Here is a 26,544-nt window from a genome sequence, read left to right as displayed (position 1 = left end):
GCCTTTTATTCACAGCCAACTTCTGGTTCTGTCGGAGGTTTCTTCCTGTTAAAGGGAAGTTGTTCCTGTCAGCTGTTGCCACATGGATCCTCAATATCTTTTTGGATCGTGATGCCTGATTGTTCTTCTCCGACTTGCTGTAACTTGACATTTTTTAACCCATCCCACAGAGGGCCGCTGATGGATGACCTCAGTGACCTCACTGCTGGGGCTCAGCAGGTTTTCTGGAGAAAAGCCAAGAAGTGTTCCTGTTTGACGCATCCTGATCCTGCTCTCCATTTTGACCTGAAACGTTCCCTGCAGACCTCCTTAAGGAATGCTGCAGCTATTTTGCTGTTACCTAAGTGATATTTACTAGTGAGGTTTTGGCTGGTCATAATGATATGCCTCGTCAGTGTACGTCTCTAAAAGTAACCAGACTGGAACTTGTTCCCATTATTAACCCAAATGCTGATGGTAAATGCAGCTGACCATTTGATCAAAACTTTGAACAGTAGCTGCTAAGGAGGACAAAGATATCTAACATCCAGAATCACATAAAAAAAAACAACTGCAAACTGTTTAAGCTAAGCACCTGCAGTGCATGTATATATATGTTTGTATATCATGTCCACTTTCCTTTAATAGAATGTGATCGTTCACCAGTTTCAGGAGCTGCCGGCAGCCTATTTTAGACTCATCAGTGTTATCTGAGATACCAGCTTACTCTGGGCATCGTGATGTTTTTTACACCAGCTTGGAGCTGCGTGCTTCCAGCAGCCGGGGCCCTTCACACGCAGCAGCTCATTAATTTGTTTCATCTCAGGAACACCAGAGGTATGTCCCGACACGCTGGCCCCGACCATAATGAGGCCACTTTAACCCCGAGCTGAGGGAAGCAGACAGCCAGGCGAATATCTTCTGAAAGTAGGTCAGAATATGGAGAAGACGCCCAACAAATAAAACATGAATAAGCAATTCTGATAAAAGTTTGCATTCATTTTTAGAGAAACTGGGCTATGGGAAGGATTGGGGCCACTGAAAATTTTTTTATTATTTTGCCTTCTCAAAATTCTGACCTTCAACTCAGAATTTGATTTATTTCCTCTCAGAACTCTGACTTTTTTCTTTGAGTTTCAGCCTCAGACGGCTGACTTTATTCTCATACTTCTGACTTTTTTCCTCATAATTGAGAGAAAAAAAGTCTCACATTTCTTGGAAATTTCTGACTTTAATATCAGAATTCAGACTTTTTTTCTCTCAAAATTAACTACTTTTAGGAATTTAACTCAATTCTGACTTATCAGAATTCTGACTTTTTTCTAAATTGACTTTTTTCTTAGAAACTTAAACTAATAATTCTGACATTAATCTCTGAATTCTGACTTTTTCCCCCTCAAATGTAACAATTTTCAAAATTTTAAACTCAGACTTCAGACTTCGCAGAATTTTGACTTTTTTTTCCAAATTTACTTTTCTCTTAGAAATTTAAACTAATAATTTAAACCCAGAATTAAAGTCAGTTTTTCTTCAGTGGCACTAATGCTCTGCCATACAACCCCCCGTTTCCTTCACATCCTAAGCAGGCCGGCAGGATTCGGTCCGCTGTGATTGCGGCTCTAATGCCTTGCCTGACAGCTCTGAGCGGCCATCACGCCTCACCTAATTTGTCAGATTTTTTCTTCTTTTGTAAACACTGGCTCTCATCACTCGGATGGCAGCTGATGGGATGTTTTCTGCTGCGTGCCAGTAGCTGTTCTTACTTGTGTTTGGGATGTTGGCAAACAGAGTATGAAGTGTAACATAGTAAGAAATAAATTACATGCATGACATCGGGCATATCTTATATCTGCAGCTGAAGCAGGTGAAAGTTTCCAGTATTCATTTGGTAGCTGTGGATTTAGACAAATCCCACACTGACAACTTAAAATGCAAAATTACACCAAATAATTTGAGACTTTTATTGGTAGTATGAGTTAGATTTGTGCACATGCCCAAATGTATTTAATCAAAGCAGGTTAGGAAAGCAACTTTAGATGATCTCTGACTCACTTAGAGGAATCTCATAACATATAATCCTCTACCAACTGCCAAATATGGTAGTTTACACACTTCAGCTAATTTAATCTCTTAGCTTCACATTAGTTCATTTTTCCACATAATGTTTTGTGAACGTTCAGCTGACTGAAGCTCCACATCTGTGTTGATGTTTTGGTTGTAAAGTGTCAAAGATTCTTTAAGAAGTTTGTGGTCATCTAAGTTTTGCTTTCTTTCAGAAAGTTAGAGCATGTAGCTTCCCTAGAATTTATTTTTCTGGGTAAACTTTAAACACCAATTTACTTGGCTGTTTTGTCAACATTTTTAGCTGAATAAAATGTGGCTTGTGTGTTGATGTTTTGGTCTTGAAGTGTCAAGAATTTGTTAAGTCTTAGTGGTAGGCACGTTTCCACTCACCCACTAATGTGCTAAGACCAGAGATAATTTTTCTCTTAGCATTTTTATTACTGATTTTGAAACCGTTTAGTGCACTTGCGTCCCCCGTGGAAGTCAAATTTTAAAGTGCTAATTTACTTTTGCCATTTTCTAAACTTTCCGTAGATTAAAGTTTGACACTTGTGTTGAAGTTTTGGTTATAAAATGTCAAGAATACTTTAAGTATCTTGAAATTGGTGAAATTTGTTTATGGCTACTAAAATTAGAAAAATACAAGCTATATGGTCAATGTAAAGTGACATACTAGGTTAAGAGAAATGATTTCTTAAGCAAATTCTTAATATTCAAACGTTTACATGTGAAATTCAGCTGATCCAGACCTCATTTGACTATTTTGGGACTGAAATGTGATCCTATATTTTGGCATTTGATATCTTTGAACTTGTCTGTGTGTTCCTTAGACACAAAACTGATTGACTGGAACAAAATAAAGCAAGCAATCTGGACTCTTTATATCATGGTGAAGGTGAATATTTATGCCTTAAGAGCAGCTTGTGAAGAAGCATCCACAACTGTCTCCTCAGTCATTTCAGTGTCAGACACAGAGACTCCTTCGGTCAAAAATAAAAACCCCTTCTTAGTAGAAGAAAAGCATTTTTGTGTAATGGAAGCTCTTCTTTCGTTTGTACGTCTGGTATAAATTTTCTTCTGCGTCTTCTTGCTTCCGAACGGCATGTGATCACCGTGGTTGTCACTTGTTCAATGAGTTTCTCAGCTTTTTATGTTTCCTAAGGCATGTCTCCTGGACTGTAACAAGCAGCCGTGTTGAAAAGTACTCCATGTCCATACATCAATCAGGGAGTTTCAAGAAGGACAGAAATGGCACAAATGTTACAGAGGTGCATATCTGACCCGGGGAGTCGAGCAGATATCCAAGAACAGAGTTCCAGTAACAGGAAAGACAGCAGATACTTGAAAACTAAATTAGTCAACTTAAAATCAGTGATTTCTGTGATGTGAATATTTGACCTAAACATGACATGAATGATTGCTCATTTGGAAAATGATGGATCTCTAACCCTTTCATACACGTTAACTTGCAGCATTTTGTCTGGTTAAAGTGAGTTTTCTCTGGGAAAACAACCTGCCTCTAGTCAGCTTCAGTCTGAAGATCAAATGCTCAAGAAGTTCTCAGGTGTCAGTTTCAGATTTATGCCTTACTTCAGCCTTTTATAGAGATTTGATATTCCAGAAGTTATTTGTCACGTCTTTCCAAGCACCCAAAATAAATTGCTTGCTGTCTGGCAAAGGGAGGGTCGAGTCTCAGTTTTGGTTGTGACAACCTGTCATGTCATCGTGAGTGCTGTCGCTCCCGCTGCTCTTGCTCTCCAGAGCCAGCAGTGATCTCAGATCTGAGAGTTTCCTCTACCAATGGACCCCAAAGGTGCCTGCTGTTTGGACTCTGCATGGAGCAAAGACTCTTAATTCCTATCGTCTGAGCTCAGAAGCGACTTTTGCGATGTATTTGGAGAACTCTGAACAGGGGAAAGTTGGTGGAGAGGGGGAGCTTTCCGCTGGAGCGATTCTCTCTGGACAATGTACGGTCTCTAAAGTAACAGGAGTTGCAGGTTTGAGCAGCTCTTCAAAGGGAAGTGAACTGGACATAAAGGCCCTTGTGGATCACACAGAGCAAAGTGTCAGTGGAGGAATGGACCCTCCTCCTCTTTGCAACATGAATGCACCGCAGACTCGACTTTGCAAGGATTGTGAAGGACTGGCTGAGAGCTTTGAGGAATATCCTTCAGCCAATGGACTTTTTGAACCGGACGGCACCCTTGAAGACACTGAGTGTGCGGGGTTAAGCCGACTGTATCATGAATGTACTCAACACTGTGAGTGTTTTAAAGCTTGCAAGTCCTCTGAGCATTGTGCTAATCATAGCTTAGCCTCTAAAAGTAGCCTTTGCTGTGAACACTGCCCAGAACACCTCCTATTATTTCAGCAATGTAAGCCCTCTGATCAACAGTCGGACTCTTCTGATTATGAGCCAGAAGAATTGGAAGTGAACTCTGACAGTTTTGGAGAGTCTGAAATGCCTGGTTTTGTGTCTGAGTGCACAGAAAACCTGACGCTGCCTCTCGATCGTCAGTGTGAGGACTCTGACTCGGAGCAGGACCGATCAACTGAGGATTCGGAGCAGAATTTCACCCAAAACATCTCTGACTCCATGGACTCTTTAACATGTGCTGGTAACTTCTCTGAAAACGATGAAAGTCAAGACAATTACTGTGATGAAGAGGAGGAGAACTACAATCATAACGAGATGGTCAGCGATGAAGAGTCCTCCACATTGTCGGAGGACACACCTGGTGACCCCTGTGAAAGTGATGGAGCAGAAGAAAACATTGAGCAAATCTCTACAGACGACGCCTCTGAAGACGTTGATGAGTTGCATGGAGACGATTCAGAGGACGAGTCAAGTCAACATGACAACTTTGAGTCCTGCGTTGAGGAAGACCTGTCTTCCGACGACTCAAAATCCTTCAAGACTTGTCTTGACAACAGTTTTCCTTCTGATCCCTGCTCAGATTCATCCGAGGAATCCGACAAAGCAGCTCCGGATGATTCAAGTGACGAGCCGGTGCAGTGGGAATCCTTCGAAGAGAAGGAGGCAGAAATTCATCCGAGCATTCAGAAGAGTAGTGAGGAGGACAAAGAGAAAACTTCTGCTGTCGACACAGTCATTGAGGACTACTTTGATTTATTTGACAGAGCGGACTGCTCTGGACACGCATTTGCACAAAAGCGGAATTATATTTCCTGTTTTGATGGGGGCGACGTTCACCACCACCTCCATCTTGAACAGGAAGCTCTGAAACAAAGCGTCAAAGAGGAGACTAAAGAGGCGATCAAAGAGCAGGAAAAAGATGTGCCTACTGAAGAAGTAATTGAAATAAACACCCAAGAAAATGATGAACATTGTGAAGATTCAGAGGAGGAAGACCTGAACCAGAGAGACTCTGGATCTTGTGGTTTGGAGAACTGGACCCTAAAATCAGAATCGAGTTCAACAGATGAAGCTGAAGATAATGAACCATTTGGTCTTTACCCGGATTACTACCAGGACTCTGAAGATGATGAAATGTATTATGATGATGAAGCCTGGGTATATGATGGGCAAATTTCTGATGATTACGATGAAGAACCAGAGTACCAGCTGGACTCATTCAGAGCGGAGAGCACGTTTGCACCGTGTGCCCAAGAAATCTCTGTGGAGGGAGATGTTTGTGAAGACAAAGACTCTGTTGGTGAGAGCATTGACTCGGTAGATGAAGTTAAATCCAAAGCACTCACTGGGACGACCTTAGATCTCAAAGACAATAAGAATTGGGATGCTGAACTGGATGGCTTCTCTGCGTTTTCAGAGACAGAGCCTTATTGGGCACTCACAGAAGAGCAAACCGAAGAGTGTTTTCCTTCAGGTGTTGAGGATTACCTTGCATATCAGATTAGAAGCATTCAGTGTTCAGATGCACAGCCCTTGAACAGATTTATTCTGGACAGCAGGTCTTCTGATGGAAATGCTGATGGTGATTACAGACCAGAGGATTTTGAGGAGTCATCGACTGTATTAGGAATTAATGTCCTCAAATTAATCCATGAAGAGCAAAGTGTAGAACCTGAAAATGAGCTGAAGGGAATCTCAGACCTTGCACCTCCTCTGGGTGTCATTCACAGCGTTGCCTCAAAACATGAGGCCACACCAAGCCGGGATTCAGAGGAGGAGCAGAGTGACGATGAATCCGTAGAGAACTGTGAATGTGAATACTGCATCCCGCCGACACAGCAGGTACAATGTGTCATATTTACTTTTTAGATCCTCTAATAAACCCAGAGTCATTTAAGACGGAGTGTCAGCATCAGTATCCTGCTCCACATGGTCATTAGGGTCACATACAACCTGTTTTGTCATACCAGTTTGTTTTTAGCATGAGGAATCCAGAGTCACTGAGCTCTTGTTGAAGGACAAGATATGATGTTGTGATACTGACATTCTGTATCATCATGGCAGCAGCTGCCGCATCAAGTCTCTTGTAACCACTCAGAAAAACCACAACACATCTACGGCTGTTAAGTACATGAAACAGCTTAGCAGGAGGCGATTGAAGTTACATAGTTCAAAACATAAAGCAATAATTTGGATTATTTAGCTTAGAAAAAATTAGGGTTAAATTTTCAAAATCATATTTTCATCATGTTCGGTCATTTATAAATATCAGTTTCAAAATATTTATTTAGCAAACAAAGTATTTAGTTTGAAGTTATATTGGTTGTTAGCAAAGCAAATGCCTAGTGTGAAGCTAGTTAGCAAGCTAAATATTTGGCATGAAGCTAAATATTTAGGTAGAAATCCAAATATTTATCTTGAACCTAGATTTAGCTTTATAAATTAAATATATCTGCAAAGTATTATTTAATATAACTTATCTTCATATTATTTAGTATGAAGATAAGTTCTTGGCATGCTAAATATTTGGCATAAAGCTAAATATTTAGCTAAAGCTAGGTAAATATTTAGTTTGACACTAGTTGGCGAGCTTGAAGTTGAATATTTAGAAAATATGCAAATTCACTTGCCAATACCTGGAAGTGAACTACCAAAATAAAAGCTGGGTCTTCCAATCTACTTTTGAACCGCTTCATGCCACATTTTATCATCGTTTCTTCTCTTGCTGTGCAACATTTCATTGTGAAACAGGATGAACCATTAGCAATGGATCTAAAGCGAGTGTTTATGTTAGCACTGAGGGATTCAGTCTCACCAGGAGGAGTTTATATAGAAGTTCTCAAGAGACGGCTTTTATTTTTGAAAGTCTGCTTATTAGCTTGTACGTAAGCACAAGCTATGAGCTAAAGCTAAATATTTAGTCTGGAGTTAAATAGTTAGTTTATTCACTAAATATTTGAAACTGTGACAATTATAAATAACCAAGATCATGTTCTATAATTTTTTCCTGATAAGCTAATATGATTGTTGCTGTTCATTGTTCTCTGTAATTTTATTACTTTAGTTTCTACTTTTCATGTTCAAAGTCAAACTCTTGTTCACTTTTCCATGTTTGAGCGTCAACGTTGTGCTTGTCTGCAGGTTCCAGTAAAACCACTGCTCTCACAGTCGGCTTCAGACGATCCAGCAAAGATCTGCGTCGTCATTGATTTGGATGAAACTCTAGTGCATAGTTCGTTTAAGGTGAGCCGCCCGGCATGAGCCTCTGTATCTGCCATAATAGGAGGCTGACAGCAGAAATTACATTCAATGAAATTAACAGACTGTGTGCTGTTAATTCACTTTTATTGTGAAATTTTTTTGTTATACTGAATGCCATAAGTTGCTCTGAACATCCTAGGCAAAAGCAGCAGGGCCCTCTTCACGTGTTTCCACTAAAAGTTTAATTTGATGGAGAAGTTGGTGAAAGATAAAAAAACAGACTAACCAACTCAGCAGGACCTGAGCTGAAGTGTCTGCTGTGCATCGCAGCTGCTTTTCTGCCTGCATTTACAACTTACTATGATGCTTTTCATTAAAAAATACATTTCTTAAAATTCATTTGATTTTCCACATATTTAATTTTTGACCTTTTTTTAGTTTGAAAATATGTAAAACTCTTTGATTTCTCACAACAAAACTCCCCACAAATTTGAATAAATAAATTTAAATACCACATATTATTAGCAGCCTCATAATTTTACATTAATTAATTAAAATGGATGTTTTATCCATTTTGATTCTTTCAGTGGCTGCAGTGGGTGGAAGAAGCTAATGCTAACATGGTGAATTGTGCAATAAGCGGCGCGTCTCTCTGGTCACAGACTGTCCTTACAGACTGTCACTGGATATTGCTGTGCAGAAGGTGCAGACAAGATTATTCTGTTAACTCCATGTTTTATGTAAAACGAGTAATAAAACTCAGTATCAGCTTCATCACACATCACTGCTGCCTGCTGAGAGAACTTCTTGACATTTATTCTCAGAGTCGCTGCTGCAAACGTAAAATAACTGCAAAATTAAGTGAATGAAATCAGTTAAAGTAACAAAATAAACTGTAAAAAATTACAGATGTACAACTGAAACACAATAAAATATTCGGTGCGCCTCGCTGCCGGACGGATAAGTTTCTGTCTCAGTGCTCCTTCCTAAAAGGAGCCGGTGGAGAGGAGTTCACATGTCTGTCTGCAGAAACCAGAGTCTCTTTCGGTAAGCATGAGTTGAACCCAGGCGGCCATGTTGGAAATGATGACCGCCTGACTCACGTGTCGATGTTTCTCTGCTTGGCAGGATTTCTACCATCCTGACCATCAGTTTACTAAAATACAAAATTAGATGGAAACGTAAAGGAGAAAGTCATTAAACTCAGGGACTCTGTATACGGAAGACCATTTCTGCCATGAAATAACAGTCCAATAAGAAGCCGTAATTATGTTTTAAAGTTATTTTTACAAGGATCAAAATTATGCTTTTTGAAAGGCTGTTTATAATTTGGGCTTTTACACGTTTCAGGGTTGACTTAAGAACTTTAGTCGACTTTTATTCTCATAATCGACTCAAATTTATGATAAAATTCAGAAATTTATTTTAGTTTCAATTAACTTTACTCATATTTATGACTTTAAGTCAAAATTGTCTTTAAAACTCAAAATGATCACTTTTATTCTCATTATTCTGACTTTAAAAATTGCAGTGACTTAAAATAAAGAAATTCTTCTCATGCTGTGGATATGAGTTCCTTCATATTTGATTATTATGAGAACCTGATGCTACACTGTGCACACTTTCTGTCAGCGCTGATGAAGATTCGTTCACCTCAGCATGCTGATCGCTTGGATTTTTAGATGTGTGGCTAAATAATGTCTGAAATTATGACTGATGCATTAATAAAATATGTCTTAAAGTTTCATCCATGATTAACTTTATTTGGAAAACAAAAACAATAAATGGAATTACACCAAATAGTTTATTTTTTCACTACTTTTAACCATTTCTAATTAATTCAGACTGGTAGCTTTCTGTATTAATTCGGTTTGTCTGTTTTTCACGTTTCTCTTTTGCTGCAGAATCATTTAAAGCAGAACTTGATCCAACACAGTATCCAATATGAAAACTAATTAAATTACGTCACCACTCGAGCCTCACGCCTTATATAGCTCAGCTTCCAGTGATTCAACATCCGAGATGCATAATTCAGATGCTGAGAATTCACCCAGTAAATCATTTTCCTTTAGCTTCTCCTCCTTGTATCTTTGATGTTTTACTAATTATCAAGACTCAAATGGGTTTTTAAAGTTGTAATTTATATGTTTCTTGTCTTTGAACAGCCTTTGAACAATGCAGACTTTATCATTCCAGTGGAAATCGAAGGAGTTGTTCATCAGGTAGGAACTTAAAGCAGTTTGAGTTTAAAAATCCTTGAAATGGATTTTGATTTGGCTCTGATTTGAATGCAAACCTCCTGTATTTATTTCTGAATAACTGATGGGGTGAAATTGTGGCTTTGCCAGCTGGTTTCGAAGCTGCAGCTTTTATATTGATGGCTCCCGGCTGCAGGTTCCTATTTCAGTCCTGATAAAATAAGGAGAGCCTGCAATGCTTCTCAGAAATACCCGCCATCAATCTCAATCTGTATCACATCTTATCCCAGATCAGCCTGCAGCCTGACATGCTATAGCTGCTAGCCGCTAGCTGCTAGCCGCGATTGGCTCTTCTGGCTGACTGAGGCTTTACTTTCCAAAAAAACAACAAAATTCATTCTGTGAAGATTTGGATAGCAACTAGTTACATTTACTTGAGATACTGTTTTAGAAAAATTACTTCCATAAATGCATTTTATTTTTTCTGGATATTAACTGCGAGTAACTTCACTTAATGCTGCAGCATTTAAGTTTTATTTAATTTTTTTAATTATTCCATCTTTTTTCAAACTGTCGCCATGTTGTGATGGTTTAATGAGGCGGATAATCTGTGAACTCGTCGATCTCCATGAGCTTCTCTTGCACCAAAACAACCAATCAGAGCCAGGAGGCAGGTCTTAGCGCTGTCAGTAAAGCTCATATACTCGCTGCTATATGTTTTGATGGCGGAGAGACGACTTACCATTACAGGAAATCTGCCATCATCTGTGGCTATGCTAACTAGTATTAGCATTCTAGCTGCAGCCAAGCAGGTGATTTGCAGCGGTAAGACCCGCCTCCTGGCTGTGGTTGGTTGTTTCTAGATTCTTTCAGCAAGTATGAAAACAGAATATTTTTAATGAAAATTTAATACTGTAACTTTAACGAAGAAACAGCTTGTTTTGATCAACGATTCACCAAAACTACTTACAGTTTTGTTAAAATTTTATGAGTTGGAAAAGGAACTGATGTGGAAACAATTTTATGCCTGATTTTTGTTGTAATTACTTTTATTAATGATTTTGATTTAACTTTACATTTTGTCATTTTTAAGTATCAAATGTTTGTTTTTACCAGTTAAAGTTGGGCAGCCTTAATACCAAATCCCTTTTTTATTCTTCAGTAATTTCTTGGTTATCTTTTACTAAAATAGTCAGAATATGTTGACTATGTTTAAAGTCCTGCCTCTGGGCCTGGGTCCGTTTCAAGTACTCCAGGATCGGCTTGTAAAAGTGGGGAAAGCCTATTCTGGATGACTTGGTTCAGAAACATGGCTGCCAGCGTCTTACAGTTAAAAATAAGGAAATTCATTTAGAAGAATAACACGATTTCTGTACAATGAGAACTATAGCTTCCTTCTACAGTGGATCTCATTTCCAGTGAGTCTAACTGTTATATTTCTGCTTCCATCAGGTTCATGTACTGAAGAGGCCGCATGTTGACGAGTTCCTCCAGAGGATGGGAGAAATGTTTGAGTGCGTTTTATTCACCGCAAGTTTATCCAAGGTTTGCATCCCAAGTCTCTCATTGTCCAGCTGGTGAAACATCACTCTGAGGACGGCCTTTTATGGGACTTATGGTGACCTTTCACCTATTTCATCTTTGCTATAACAGTTTAGCTCAAAATGAAAAGTTAAAAATCTTAGTTAATAATGGCGGCTCTCCAGCATCGATGAACTGTTGTTCATAGCACAGAGTCTGTTTAACAGGGAACTGGCTAATAAATGTTTGCTTATTAGGACCAGAGAAGAAAGTACAGAGATTATTTCACTAGAGATCAACATACCTTAATCTCTAGGTATGTTGATCTAAGCGCCAATGGGTGTTTGTGAGCATAAAGTCATTTTCCAGCTGTTTCTACTTTTTGTAATTTGTTGATGTCACTTTAAAACAAAGCCCATTTACTTAGATTAGCTACTTAGCTTCAGCTGGGATTCATTTGTTTCCGTTGCCCGAGTCAAAACATTACAGAATTTCAATCCTCTTCCCTTTGTCTTAGCTAGCATTAGCTTGATGTGAGTTTCTAGAGCCAAATCACTAACCACATATTTAATTATAGAGTTTGACTGACATGACAAACCTTTTGAGCGTCTACATTAACATACAGCAGCTAAACTCCAAAAAGTAACACAGACTTCATTATGTGGAGAAAAGTGAGAGTCACACCAGCATGTGGCTTCATATAGGAAGTATTCAGGTGACACGGCTGTTGGGAGGAACAAGTAAGCTTTGGAATCAAAATTCTGGTCAAATATGAGCAAATATTACATCAACCTGAACGCTGCGAGGTTTAGTGTGCTAAAGTATAATTTTCTGTGTTTTTTCTGTCTCATTTCCTTCAGTATGCAGATCCTGTGTCCGACCTGTTGGATAAAGGCGGAGCCTTCCAGAGTCGCCTCTTTCGGGAGGCGTGTGTATACCACAAAGGGAACTACGTTAAAGACCTGAGCCGCTTGGGAAGAGACCTGAACAGGGTGATCATCATAGACAACTCCCCCGCTTCCTACATCTTCCATCCAGACAACGCGGTACGCTGCTCCGGTGATTAAAGTCTGAACATCATTTCACACTAAAATCACCGTTTTCAACCTCCAGGTTCCCGTCGTGTCCTGGTTTGACGACATGTCAGACACTGAGCTTCGCGACCTCATCCCCTTCTTTGAGCGACTCAGCAAAGTGGACGACATCTACGACATTCTGAGGAAGCAGAAGACTTCAAGTTAACGGATGTTCAGGTGCAGAGAGTCACCAGCGACTGTCGATTCGGGGCCACGGAGGCTGGCGAGCCGCAGGCTCCATCGCGCTTCCCACTACAAGGACCACGCTTTAAAAAAAACAACTCGCATTTAATCTCATAATCTCACAGCCTGTTGGATAAATCCACCAGTTATCATTGGAATGCTTCATGGACTTACCATAGCCTCTGTAGATAACTGGAGAGCAGAGTGTGTGTGTGTGTGTGTGTGTGTGTGTGTGTGTGTGTGTGCGTGTGCGGGTGTGTGTGTGTGTATTATATGACAGCTGTGACCTTTGTAACTAGATTGTGTGAACAGTTGCGCAGTCTTCTACAAATAGTCCTGGACAAATGAGCCACCATTACTCATTTTAATGTCAGTATAATGTAGCATTTGTACAACAGAATTATTAACACGATCACACAGAAAATAAGGCGTCATAGCGACGAGGCGACGTAATCGCCTTACATAAAAATAACTCTGGGGAGCTGCAGGCGTAAAATTAAACATTCAGTACACCTGGATACAAATGTTGATCACTACTTTTGTAAATAGAGACAAAAATGTTTCTTGATGTTTGAAGATATGCACAAATTATGCTATGCTTCAAAATAAAAAATGCTCATTATGCTAAAAACACTGTTTAAATTGCCTGTTAATACGTGTGCTTAAGAAAACTACACTAAATCCCTACTTTACCAGAAAAGAAGATTCTTTAATAATTATTTATCGTAGCAAAAATTCATCTTTCAGGTGACAGTTTAGCTTTATTTAAGCTAGGCTGTAGAAAGTAGCAGTGAACAGTTGGTATCATCTACAGGGGACAGATGTCTTTATTTCCAAATGTTTGGAGATGCAGAATCACGTTCTCATGTTTGAGTCAAGCTAATAGCTTATAAGTGCTGGTAGATGAGTACTTTGAGTCGCTGTTATGTTTTTGAGGATGTTAGCTTAAATTGTTAGCTTTTTTCTGGGTGCTGTAACTTGGATCAAAGGTACTTTATCTCAACTTCAGGTTTTATCAGTGACATCAATGCACAAGTTATGATCATAAAACTACACACAACGCATGTAAAAGGTTAAAAACGAATACTTTGACAAAATATAAATAAACTGTAATTGATAAACATGCTAAAGTGGCTAATTGTGGTGGACACAAAGCTAGCTGCAGCATTAGTATTAAATGTTACTTTGAGTAGCCGATAGCTTTCTTCTGTGCAGCTATTTATTTAAATAAGGTGTTAGCTTTATTGCTAGTAGATGTCAGCTTTCTTGCTGATAGCTTGACTAAACTGTTATTAGCTTCAGTTTGAGTAGCGTTAGCTTTAGTAGCTGTTGTACTGAGACGATAGCTGTACTCTGAGCAGCCTTTTGAAGTTATTAGCTTTACTTTCAGTAGCTGTTAGCATAAAGTAACAGCTACCCAAGCTAAATGGATTATTTTTTGTTTTGAAAATGTATTAGCTTAGTAGGTATTAATGTTTCTCTTGAGCTGTCAGCTTTATTTTGTGAAGTTCCTAGCTTGTTTTGGTAGCTGTTAGCTTGGCTCTGATTAGCCATCAGTTTGAATGGCTTTTGGCTTGAGTAGCTGTCAGCGTTCTCCACTACTGTCTGCAGCAGGTAAGATACTGACAACTTCACACATGCTGTTGTTTGAATAAACTTGAGTCTAAGCTATTTTATGATAGAAGATGACGGTGTTACGTGTTTTGCCTTGTCTGATTAACTGTAACTCGGTCTAGAATCAGAGTTTGTGTAAATGTCTTTAATTGTACTGCTTTTAGTTAAAAAAAAGTGATTGTTTATTTGCATGTTAAAATACTTTTTTTTTTTTTTACTTTTATTTAGGAAACAAATTTCTTTGATATATGTAAAGGCTTAAACAAAGTAGAGTTCTGGTAATGAACACATGGGTTTGAAAAGGGAACTGAGAATATTTAATGTTTTAAGTAACAACTTTAACATATGAAATTATTTAAAAAAGGTATTTTTTAAAATGGAATCTAACATATCTTCATATCAGATGGATATTAGCAATGGCTTTAGCATAGCCATATTAGCAGTTAGCCATACAGGAAGTTATCCATCCCTCTAATCAGTAGTTTGCTCATCTGCATCACCAAATTCATAAACGATACACCTAACTTTATTTCTTCAATTTTTGTTTTGCTGTTTTCATTCATTTTGACTGAATAACAAACAAAACAACCATTTTAAGCTTCATGTTTTTGTACATCAAGATTTTAATCATCTTCAAAATTAAGCTCCTTTTCCCTCTTCACCATTCCAACAAAAACAAAATTCTCTGTTAGCTTAATGCCGAGTACCTTTTAGCTTTCAGTACCTGTTAGCTTAGCACTCAGATGTTAGCTTCACACTGATCACCTGTTAGCTTGATGCTCAGTAGCCGTAAGCTTGACTCTTTATAACTGTTTTCTTAACTTGTCCATGTTAATTTGTTTCCAATTCTCTGGTGGTGTTAAGAAAAAAAACGTCATTTTTATTTCAAATTCTGATTTCAGGGATTCAGTGTGTAGATTTTAAAACTGTAACAAACCCGAACGCTTGAACCAAACCGTAAATAGTATCTGAATCATCTCGCTGTTTATTGACGCTAAAACAAACAAACCAGGTCCAGTCAAATCACTTCAACGTTATTTACAACACAACAGAAGATACAGTTTGACTTAAAATAAGTTTCAGGAGACAGTAAGGGAGTTTAAGCTGCTTTCAAAGAGACTAAATAAAATATTTATACATGACTGAAGCGTCAGGCGACTGCAGGGTTGGAGTTTCCTTCAGGGATTTTCTGTGAAAACAAAACAGAGAAATTATACATTTTTAAAGTAAAGCTGCTATAAAAACGAAAGTACAAAGAAATTAGTAATTAATCTTTATTATCCTGTTTGTGTTTTTCAAATGTGTTTTTATTAATAATGCACTGGTAAATGTGGCAAAGGACCTTGTACAGAAATAACAATAATGTTAACAGATTGAGGTAAAATAAATACAGTAGAGAAAAGACAAATAAAGAGAAAAAATAAAATATAAATAGAAAATAATTAATTAAAATTTGTCAATCTTGATTCTGATTTTAGAGTCTGTTTTGAATTTAAACTTCAAATTTAAGCTTTCTTTGACTTTATAAACAGAAGACAGCAGGACTTTTATGAATAATTTGTATATCAGAAGGCTTTTATATTTGTAGATGAGTTTAAAACTTTAAAATGAGTAAAAAGCATTTAATTTTTAACTAAAATTTAAATGTATAGATTTTATTTAGTCTAGGTAGTGAAGCAGAACAGTTTTCTGTTACGTAAACGTGTCAGTTTTTGTAGGAAACTGAATATCTTCATTAATATTTAATAAACTCTTTTGTGTCTGTGGTTCAGGTTCAGCTCGACACTTTCAGAGCAATTAAACTTCAGTATCTGGGTCAGATGATGGAACTCGGTTTAATCTGAGACATCATAATAAAACTAAAAATAATCCCAGCAGCTCGTTGGGCCGCTGCCGCGTTGCCTGACCTACATACCCACTGATAGTCGGACCATAAACACCTGGCATTATTTACAGAACGTGGCACCCCTGGGTGCCGAACCGTCCCACCTATTCACTGACACACACACACACACACACACACACACACACACACACACACACACACACACACACACACACACACACACACACACACACACCACCAGGACAGGTAAAAATCACTTATCTGCGTTTTTATTCACATTTTCAGCTGATTTGGTCGGATAAATCTTGACATTTTGACAACTTTTTCTTCGCTTGTCCAATTTGAGATACGGAAGAAACTCAAAGCTGTGTTCTTGTCGCCCCCTAGTGTTCAGGTTTAATATTGCAGAGAAAAGCATGTAATTTTTCTACCAAACTGATTATCATTAAAAATGAGCAGAACTACTTCAGCTTATTTTTACTCAAGTAAAAAGTAGATAAAAAGGCGACTGAAGATTTAATCAAATGATCAATCATTTAATATTTAAACATTACATCATCAGACTGACCAAAATATAAAGTTTAGAAGAAATTTTTGTCTTAAGAACCAGAACCTAAATAATTCATCTAAATTATATAATTCATAAAATAAAAATTTTACCAGATTAATTTATTTCAAAATAAAACTCATGTACTGTGAATAAAAACAGCCGTCTGGTGAATTTTTTGTTAAAAAATTACAGTATAAAGTATCCAAGAAATTAATAGAGTGAAAAAGTATTTACAAAGAGTTACTGATCAAAACAATCATTGGATTTTTTAAAAACACAACAGACGGATCAAAATATAAAGTTAAATCAACATTTTTCTATTTTAAAGATAAACAGGAAAATAATTCACATAAATAACAAAATCTAGCAAAAAATATACATTTATATCAAATTTTTTCTAAATCTGTTTTTTTTTTTTTGTGAAACATTTTTCATTCAGTGGGTTGAAAATCCAGTAGAAATACTAAATAATATAATTATTCAAGTAACCCCCAACACTGCAGCTCTTTCTGGTTAAATTGTGACAAAAAAACTGAACCGGGTCCAAAAGAACCTCATTATGAAGCTCTGCTGACACCTAGTGGTCAACAGGAGAACTGACACTGACGTCCATCCAGTTTCCTGCTTGTGGTTCAATATTTTCTGGATTTTCTTTGGACAAAGCTTCAAAATATTTGGTGAAAACTGGAATATATTGAAGCATATATCAAATATTAAAATACTCTAATACCTTAGCTCAATTATGGAACTAAAATGGTGCCAAAAGGTTTGTTCAAAAGGAATTTTTTTTTTTAACTGAAATCTTGAATCTGAAAAGTTGTTTTGAACATTTCTTTGTTGTAAAACTATTTTCCAGGGTCAATACATTTGTTTCAGTTTAATTAGTTTATGCTTTGAACAAAACTTAGATTAGCTGATGTTTGTGAAGCACCATGAACACTGCAAAAGCAAAAAATCCTTCCAAGTTATTGATGGCAGCTCTCATCAATATTCTGGAATTATTTACTGACACCAAACTATAACAAGTTCCTGAAAAGTCACTTTTAAGTTAGTTTTGTCTCATTTTTATTGATATTTTCAGTAGAAACTTCAATAACTGCGTGGGGAGGTTTTGTGTTTTTGCAGTGTAATCAGTTGTTCCTACCTGCGACTCGGAGCTGAGCTTGACTTCTGGCTTTCCCGGACGTGAACTCCACCAGGCCGCTCATGTCGGCCGCGGTTTGCCGCAGCGTCAGCCTGTGGACCGTCCCCATCTTCTCCAGTCGGACCCGCGGGCCGGGCTGCAGCGGCTCGCCGTTCAGGCTCCACGCCGGGGCCGCCGCCGCCGCCGACACCTCGCACTCGAAGCGGGCGTCGTCAGGCGCCGACACCGCCACGTCTGTCAGCTCCCGCACCATCAGCACGGGCTGGGCTGGTGAGCGGACCGGAGCGAGACAGCAACCATGAGAAACACGAGAAAACAGTTAAGACGTCTGACAGCGAGTCAAACATTTAGACAACTGAACAAATCTGACCAATGAAAACCAAGATGGAATAGTAATCTGTAAGTAATTATTAATTACCTCAAGCACTAAATTTAAACATGGCAGTTTCATGTTAAGTAATCAGCTTTTCTGCTTTAAAACCTAAAGTTAAGAGGATTTTTAATGAAATATAAAACAAAAACAGCAAATTAGATTTAAAGTTACGTGGATTTTAAGTAAAATTTAAAGAAATTTAGACAAAAAAGGAAATGTTTGATTATAATCTGTTACATTTCAAGCCAGCGCAGGCAGTTTGGTTTAGTTTCTTGGACTGTTTTTGACAGTAGACAGATGTCTGCAGCCGTCGCATTGCAGAATAAAAACGCAGGACGGCTGCGGTCAGGAGGCGGCTGCGGTCAGGAGGCGGCTGACTGAGCGTTTTTAGTTATTTACAGATTCTAAGCTTTCTAATGAAAAACATGCAAATAAAAGTAACAAAAGAACATAAATTGTTTACCTTCCACGGTCAGCTTGGCGGAGCATGTGTGGTCTCCGACCTGCACGCTGTAGGTGCCTTCGTCCTCCAGCGCCACCTGCTGGATGATGAGTTTGCGGTAGCAGCCTTCGCTGCAGATCTCGAAGCGTTCGGAGGGCAGGACGACGTTGCTGCCTTTGTACCAGCGGATGCTGCAGCGCGGGTTGGACACGGCGCAGTCCAGGAGCACGCGGCTCTTCTCCACAGCGCTCGTGTCCTGCAGAGGTTTCACGATGTTCACCGGCAGCTCTGGAGCACAAATGGTGCCACATTTAAGAAAAAAGGAGCCAGTAATCTATTGTTGATGTTTCAGAAAAGCCAGTAGAGCACCAAGCAGCCGGGGACACTAAAAGAAACAATATTATAATTATGAAAATAAAAACAAATCTCAGTAAAAATGTGTAAAACATCCACAGACATAAGAATCACAAAGTGATAAATTTGCTTGTTTTCTCCTGCTGGGAGAAGACGGACGAATCACAAATTATTTTGCTGTTCAGAAAAAAAAAAGTTTCCAATTTTTAAAAACCCAAAATAGTTTTAGTTAATCCCAGGAACAACAATAACTGTTTTTGAGTGATGTTTGTGACGCAACAAATTCTGAGATAAAAATGAAAAAACAGGCTAACTAAAGAAAAACCTCTCGGTTTTCCCTTTAACACGAAATAAACTTACCACAGAAAATCTCAAACTAAAAACGACGACAGTGTTGGAGTTTCACGTTTGTTTCATTTTTGGATTGCAGTCAGGGGCCGCAAAAAACTTATCCATGGGGCCACAAATGGCCCTTGGGCCACACTTTGGACACCCCTGGTCCAATGAAACCACTGTTATTATCACCACTAATTAATAATCAGACTGAATAATCAATGACTTTCTGATGCGTCTCTGTTAGTTTTTCATGAAAGTTGAATTTCTTACCTTCCACCTCCAGGAAAGCAACAGATTCTGCGTTTCTGGCAACAAACTTGATCTCCCCGGAGTCTTCAGATCGCACGTTACACATGAGGAGAAAATGTTTCGTTCCTGAAAGCAGTCAATAATAAGACAGGCGTCATCCAGGGTTTTATTTCCTGTTTAACCTCTAAAGGCAGAACCTGACCTTCCTGCCGGATCCTGACGGTGCTGGTCGGTTGGATCCGCTCGCCGTTTTTGAACCACTCCCCCGGAACGTCTTCCACTGAGATCTCACACACGAACACGGCGTTCTGATCCTCCTGGATGTCCAAATCCTCCAGACCCTGCAGGACCAGCAGCTCACGCTCTGCAGACACAAAACCCACCGAAGACACTTTAAACCACAAACTCACCATCACAACCTGATGCGCCACAAAACGTCCCAGACGTTTTCGCAAAGCACCAGGCCTGAAATACAACCAGCATCTTTTCACTGTTTCTTCTTTTCTTTCAATTCTCCACAAATATTTTACAGATTTATTATAAATTGTTAGTTTAAATGAGAAACAGAGTTTTGGGGAAAATTGTTAAAATTTACATCAAAATTTTAATTTTACAAATTTCCAATAAAAAATAATTTCTAAATTTTTTATGTTTTAATTTCTAGTTATAAAAACATACAAAATGAAAGCCTGTAATATTTGGTAGATGCCAGCAGAGGGCAGTGTTGAGTAACAAAAGATTTTACATCTTATTTACTACCGAAGCTAATAAAGGAATATTTTACAGAATCCTTTATCTTTTTTAATATAACAGTAAAATAATCTGACATATATTCATACAGTGACTTAAATAGAGTTAATTCAGCCTGTTGAACATGTTTTAGAAAATGCAGGTATTTAACGGTGCGTTACCGTAAACCTCCACTGAGCAGGAAGTGGCAGCATCACCAGCGTCGCAGGCGTACAGGCCGGAATCCGCCGCGCTGCATTTCATTATCTGCAGGAAGCGCTTCCTTCCCATCGCATAAATACGCACGTCTTTGCTGGGCTTCACCTCAACGCCGTCCTGAAAGAAAATAAAATCGATTAAACTTCCTGTTCGATTATTGATTATTCAACAGGAAACAGTTTAATGGATGACTACAGAGCAGACATTCATTCTCGTTTTACTCAGCATTTATTTGCAAAGGATAAGATAGTTCAGTAGTTTCTACCTTTGCTCAAAACCTTCTAAAACAGAGGTTTCCAAAGTGTGGAGCGTGGGCCATTTGTGGCCCTCAACATGATTTTGTTTGGCCCTTCACCACAATACAAAAGTTTTCACAAATTCACTTTCCAGCTCAGGATTGTAGGGTGCTGCAGTTTTAGAAAAGCCTTTCAGTGAAATGTAAATAAAGATAAAAACCTTCAGCCATTTGACATCAACGTTGTGTCTGGACAGCTCACAGTCGAAGGAGATGACCGACCCGTCAGGAACCTTCTGGTTTTCCAGCTTCCTGATGATGGTCACTGGAGGCTCTGGAGAAGAACAAAATCACTTATTATTTGTATCTTTATATGAACATCCGTTCATATAAATGTGGCGTTTCTGGCCTGATCCTCTGCGTGTCATCAGCAGCTCACAGGAGTGAGAAAACATCAACCTGAGTGAACAAGCCAGAGCTTTTTATTGGGTGGCTGGAGGTTATTTTCTTTGTAACGTGAGCCTGGATGAAGGCAGCAGCAGCAGAGCGCCACTCCCTGCTATTATCATGCCTGTCATGGCGGCCGTGTGGCCACAGCTGCAGCCTGAGGTGGCAGCAAAACGATTACAGTTTAATTATTTGGTGCGTTAAATCTATAAATGATTAAAACAAAGCGACGGGTTGGCGTTGACACAATCCTATATTGACGGATACGTAAACCTGTCGTTATGCCTGGAATAGGACCAGCAGTGGCATCACAAGAGAAATGAGTTGCAGGCAGTTTCCAGAGCAGCCGACAGTCAGCTGAAGGGTAAAGGTCATGAGACCCAGAGGCATTCCCAGCTGATGAGGCAGTCGTCATGTTAACAGGTGTGAAACAGCTTGGCAGGTGAAGAATGTTGGAGCCAGGAACTAAAAACAACATAAAGCCGTTTTACATTATTTTATGAGAAAATAACTTAATGTTCATTTGTTGTATTCTGACTTTCTCCATATCTTCTTTTTTAATTTTTGTGTGGAAAATTCACCTAATTGTGGATATTTTTAGTAAAACGTGTTAAAAATATTCTTTAAAATTTGATTGGCAGCAATGCTTCACAGATTTTAGCTCCTTCAGACTAGCCAGGAGCAATTAGCAATCACCTGCTGAACTCTTTATAGGAGCTACTTCTCAGAGCAAGGCTGGTAAAAATGTTGTTAAATAGAGGAGCCATGTTGGGATGATTTCCTGGAGGCGAAGCTTCAAAACGAACAGGAAGTAGTCTTAAAGAACCCGAGGCCCAATTTCAAGGCGTTAAATAACAAAGTCAATTTTTTTAAGTCGTCTTTGATACATAGAGTATATTCTGATTTACTTGATTGTGCGATAAAATGCTACAAAGACAGAATATTCCCCCTTTAAGGGAAACAAACTCCAGACCCAGTTGCTTCAGAGCAACATGGCCGCTTAGATTCAAGCTGCATGCGTCCTCTTTCTGACTGCCAGTCAGTCACTCAGAGTGCTGCTCCATTTTCTTCCATTGTCTACGTAATATTGGCACCTTCCTAAAGTTATTTTTGCCAAAAATGTCGGGGTTTTAGAGAGAAAAAGGTCGTAATTTATTTGCCAAAATCCCTATTTCTTTCCATCCAAAAGACGAAGACATAAAAACGCTTTAGGAAGTATTGATGGAAGCTGCTGATCTGTTGACCTTCCTGTCGGTTTCCTACCCTTCACAACGAGCCGAGCCGACGTCTTCAGGTTCTCCACGCTGAACACAAAGCTGCCCGTGTCTTCCACCGACAGGTTGGTGATGGTCAGGCTGTGCACTTCCCCTTTGGCGCTCATGCGGAAGTGGTTGGTCGGCTTCAGCTGGATCCCGTTTCTGGTCCAGGTTCCCGGGACGTTGGGGTGGGACAGCTCCACCTCAAACGATGCCGTTTCTCTCTCCGTGGTTTTAATGTCTGTCAGCCCACGCCTGATGCTGATTTTTCGCGCTGTGGGGCATCAGAGCACAAAAGACAGGAATTTATCCGGGGGACAGACCGACAGGAGGAATGGTGTCGCTTCTTTCACACAATGGCTCTGGATTCTGTTCAGCTGGCCGGTTTTAGCCGCTCGAGCCGCTGACCCTCCAACAAAAAATAAGTTTTTCACTTATTGTGGCATACATAAACATTCCCAGTGGAAAAAAAGAGTGTTTATTTTGGAGACCTGATGACAACAGCCTGAGTTTTGAAGGCCAGTGTGTAAATTTAGACGCAGTGAGAGTAGATCAAAATTCACAGGATGTGCCAACAGCGACCCGAAGTCCCAACTTTCCCCTTCCCACCTGCACAAGTGTTGAAAGAGCAGCCTTTAATTCAGCCACTCGCCTGCAGCCTGCGCAGCAGAAGCAGGAGGAAACCCTAGAATAAGTGCATCTTAATGACCACAAGATGTTTAGCAGAGGCTCGACGTCAACAAGGTTTTACGTCACCAAGAAAATCTCTACCCAGAGGAGAATAACCATATGTCCTCTCACTGCAAAAACAAATGTGTTTTTGGACGAGTTTCTACTGAAAACATGTCGATATGCCATAAGCTTTATTCAAATCAACAATTCTTTAATATTGATGAAAAAGTTCTTGTTCCTCTGGCTGATTATTTAGCTTATAACATGTCGATGTCAAATATCTCCATGTAGCATTTTTAGAAGCAGGTTTAAAACGGCACCAAAGTGCAGCACAAAAACGACACAATAAGTTGATGAAAAGAGTAAAAAATACAAAAATAAAAGCAATGAGTAAATAAAATAAAACATCAAGCAGATGTTTTATTTGCCAGTGTAATTAGAACTGGGTTGTTAGGTAACATAAGTGGAATATTGTGCCAGTGGAACTGGAACTTTAAATCAATATTGTGGGATTATTCATTTAAAATAAGCAGCTCCATTCAGTTTATTTGCACTTGGAACTGGACCAGGAATTCTGGGTCAGATTTGGTGTTTTCTTTTTTTTTGCAGCGCTCGAGTCTGATAATGCCGACCTCGTTCTGCGTCTTGGGTTTGATTGAGATGTCACCTGTTGGTTGCCATTCCGTCCCAGTACATGCTGCCTCTGTTCCCAGTAAACTCAGATTACCGCTAATTAAGAAGCAGGGGGAGTTGTCGGTGACGGCGGTAAACAAACAGCAACAGGACATGGTGAGAACATGAGGACACTGACGCTCCACGGCGAGTTGGGCCTGCGTCCGGTCGTGGAGGGTTTCACAGCTGTAGGCGCCCCGGTCGGCCGCCGCCACCTGGTGGACGGTCAGGCTGTGGGTCCGGCCGCGGTGTTTCAGGGTGTACTTGGCGCCGGGGTGGATCAGGATCCCCTGCCGCATCCACCGGACCTCCGCCGCCTCTTGACTGACCTCCACCTCCAGAGTCGCCTCGCTGAACTCCTCAGCCACAACGGCTGCCATTTTCTTTGTGAACAGCGCCTGTTGCTCTGGAAACGACAAATACAGACCACAGGACAGCAGCCTCTGACATTCAGTGCTTAAAGCTACGGGACGCAACTTTGATTTTCATGAGAAACAACATGTCCCTTACATATTTGTAAGTTTATTTTCAGAAGATAATTTATTAAATTAAGATGATCTGCCTGAGCCACTGTTACTGTGAAGAAACGAACCAAAACAGCCAATCAGAGCCAATTAACAGAACAATTAACATTGAAACTGGAAGCCATTTTAAACATCCAAAACAACCAAAAACAATAAATAAAAAGGAAATTAAAATCTGAACACAACATGGCTTCTGTCGATCAATTTCATGTATCACTCTTCACCTTACAGGAAAACCTTTCATTCGCTGTGATCGCTTGCTATGCTAACTGGCCCGACTGACAACAGCTCCACTAACATATCAGGATTCAACACCATTTCCCACACAAAGACCAGAACATTCAGTTTTATGTTTCAGGCTTGATGTTTATTTTGTGATTACTGTTAAGTGATCACTGTGGTAGATTAGCTATAAGCTAAGCTAACACAGAGGTGGTTGATTAGCTAATTTAAACACTACTGATGATCTGTCAGAGTGGGTTTATAGGTCGCCGTTTATCTTTCAAATGAACCGAAACGCATCAAATTCCACAGCACACCTGCATGTTGAGGTAGTCATAGTCAAGCTAGCATAACTCTCCAATGCACCATGTATAAGTATAATTTAAAACTTGTTTTGTAGTTAATTAAGGGCCAGAGGAGCTAAATGTTTAATTAGAGACAGTCTGTTGTTTATGAGACATGAAGGACTCACCCTGGACCGTTAGCTCCGCCTCTGACCTCAGGCCCTCAGCGTCAGCCGTCACTCTGCCGCTGTCTGACACCAAGCAGCTGCTGATGCACAGCATGTGGCACAGGCCGTTACAGGAGACGGCGGTGCGCTTGTTCAGAGCGACGTCCTTTCCGTTCAGACGCCAAACCAAGGTGGTGTCGGCCGGTGAGACCATGCACTTAAACACGGCATCTTCTCCTTCCCGGATGGTGATGCTGCGCAGCTCAGCGATGAATTCCACAACGCGGGGGGCTGAAAATCATCGTTACACATCTGTCACATTTCCAGGTAAAAAATTTACATTAAAGGGGATAAAGTATACAAAATTCACATTTTTCCATTTTTCCATTTGGGTTTCTACTGCTTCTGAAAACAACACAGGCTTAAAAAAAACCCACTCAGCTGTTATTCAGCCTGATGTTGATGGTGTTTGGAAAACGAGCCGTTAAAAAAACTCTGAAATGTAACGCCCCGTCGCCTAGCAACCCCGGCAGCATTCTGCCCCGTCGCCTAGCAACCCCGGCAGCATTCTGCCCCGTCGCCTAGCAACCCCGGCAGCAGCCTATTTGGATTTAAAGTGACAGTACGCCCTGATACAACTAAAATATCATTATCTAGGAGTAATTTTGAGCAAAAATAAGTAATGAACATGTTTTGTATGGCCTATAGATCTATTCTGACCTTTAACCTCTTGAGTTTGAGGAGTGATGGTGACTTACCTTCGATGCTGACAGTGGCAGCCGTTCGGTCGTCTCTGGATTCACAGGCGTATTCTCCAGCGTCTTGGTCCGTCAGCTGCTGGATGGTCAGGCTTCGCTCCCGGCCTTGGGCTCGTATTGTGCAGCGGCGACTTGGCGTTATCTCCTTACCGTCTTTGAGCCACTGCACATCTCCTTTAGGCTTGTTCACCTCACACTGCAGTGTGAGAGTTTTACCTTTCAGAGAGATCACGTTCTCTAGACGATGGACAAACTTCACCTTCATTTCTGCAAAAAAAGCAAAGAAATCACAATTCTGAACTTTTAACAAGCAAGTCAGGGTAAAGGTCACAGCAGAGGGCGTTCTTACCTTCGACTAAAAGACTGAAATACATTTCATCCGTGCTTACGTCACAGACATATTCTCCAGAATCTGACAGCTGCAGAGGATTAATGGTGAGCTTATGAGTTTTACCCTCACTGGAGATATGAATGTTGTCCTTATTCAACAGCTGGCCGTCTTTCAGCCAGCGGACATTAGCTCTTTCACTGCTCACAACGGCACACAATGTGACGCTCTCATTCTCATGAGCTGACATGCTATTCTTTCCTTCTTTATTAAGAAACTTGGCCGGGGGATCTGAGGGAGAGAAAAACAAGTTTCTCAAAGAATTCAGACCAAAAGATATGAAGCTACAAACCCTAAACGTCTGAACTGCAACTGAAAACAAGCAGCTACAAGGACCCAGTTAAAGCTGCAGTTTGTAACTTTTATAAAAAATATTTTTATTTGACATATTTGTTGAAACAGCTCGTCTCAGTGCCAACAACAAACAACCAATCAGAGCCAGGAGGCGGGTCTTAGCGCTGCCA

General features: G+C 39.8%; 2 protein-coding genes across 9 annotated transcripts in view; one reads left to right on the top strand and one right to left on the bottom strand.

Moving 5' to 3' along the window:
• Nucleotides 1-3,744: 3,744 nt before the first annotated feature.
• LOC129374379 (uncharacterized) lies at nt 3,745-12,959 on the top strand. The gene is made up of 6 exons (XM_055052761.1): nt 3,745-6,262; nt 7,562-7,663; nt 9,787-9,843; nt 11,272-11,364; nt 12,201-12,386; nt 12,454-12,959. Exons 1-6 carry the CDS (start codon nt 3,932-3,934, stop codon nt 12,580-12,582), a joined length of 2,898 nt encoding a protein of 965 aa, XP_054908736.1. The 5' UTR covers nt 3,745-3,931; the 3' UTR covers nt 12,583-12,959.
• The window catches only part of obsl1b (obscurin like cytoskeletal adaptor 1b), a 39,160-nt gene continuing 25,565 nt past the window's right edge, over nt 12,950-26,544 (bottom strand). For all 8 annotated transcript variants that reach the window (XM_055052753.1, XM_055052754.1, XM_055052755.1 and 5 more), the window contains 12 exons: nt 26,042-26,311; nt 25,693-25,959; nt 24,956-25,225; nt 23,877-24,143; nt 22,401-22,667; nt 20,912-21,024; nt 20,419-20,572; nt 19,710-19,871; nt 19,529-19,633; nt 18,590-18,856; nt 17,754-18,020; nt 12,950-15,402 (listed from right to left, as the gene is read on the bottom strand). In XM_055052753.1, the coding sequence (XP_054908728.1) occupies nt 15,392-15,402; nt 17,754-18,020; nt 18,590-18,856; nt 19,529-19,633; nt 19,710-19,871; nt 20,419-20,572; nt 20,912-21,024; nt 22,401-22,667; nt 23,877-24,143; nt 24,956-25,225; nt 25,693-25,959; nt 26,042-26,311 (2,420 nt within the window). In that variant the 3' untranslated portion in view covers nt 12,950-15,391. The remainder of the gene's footprint in view (nt 15,403-17,753; nt 18,021-18,589; nt 18,857-19,528; nt 19,634-19,709; nt 19,872-20,418; nt 20,573-20,911; nt 21,025-22,400; nt 22,668-23,876; nt 24,144-24,955; nt 25,226-25,692; nt 25,960-26,041; nt 26,312-26,544) is intronic.

This window comes from Poeciliopsis prolifica, unplaced genomic scaffold (genome assembly GCF_027474105.1).
Source record: "Poeciliopsis prolifica strain line A6 unplaced genomic scaffold, Auburn_PproV2 SCAFFOLD036, whole genome shotgun sequence".
Lineage (NCBI taxonomy): Eukaryota > Metazoa > Chordata > Actinopteri > Cyprinodontiformes > Poeciliidae > Poeciliopsis > Poeciliopsis prolifica.
This window is presented reverse-complemented; position numbering and strand designations above follow the sequence as displayed.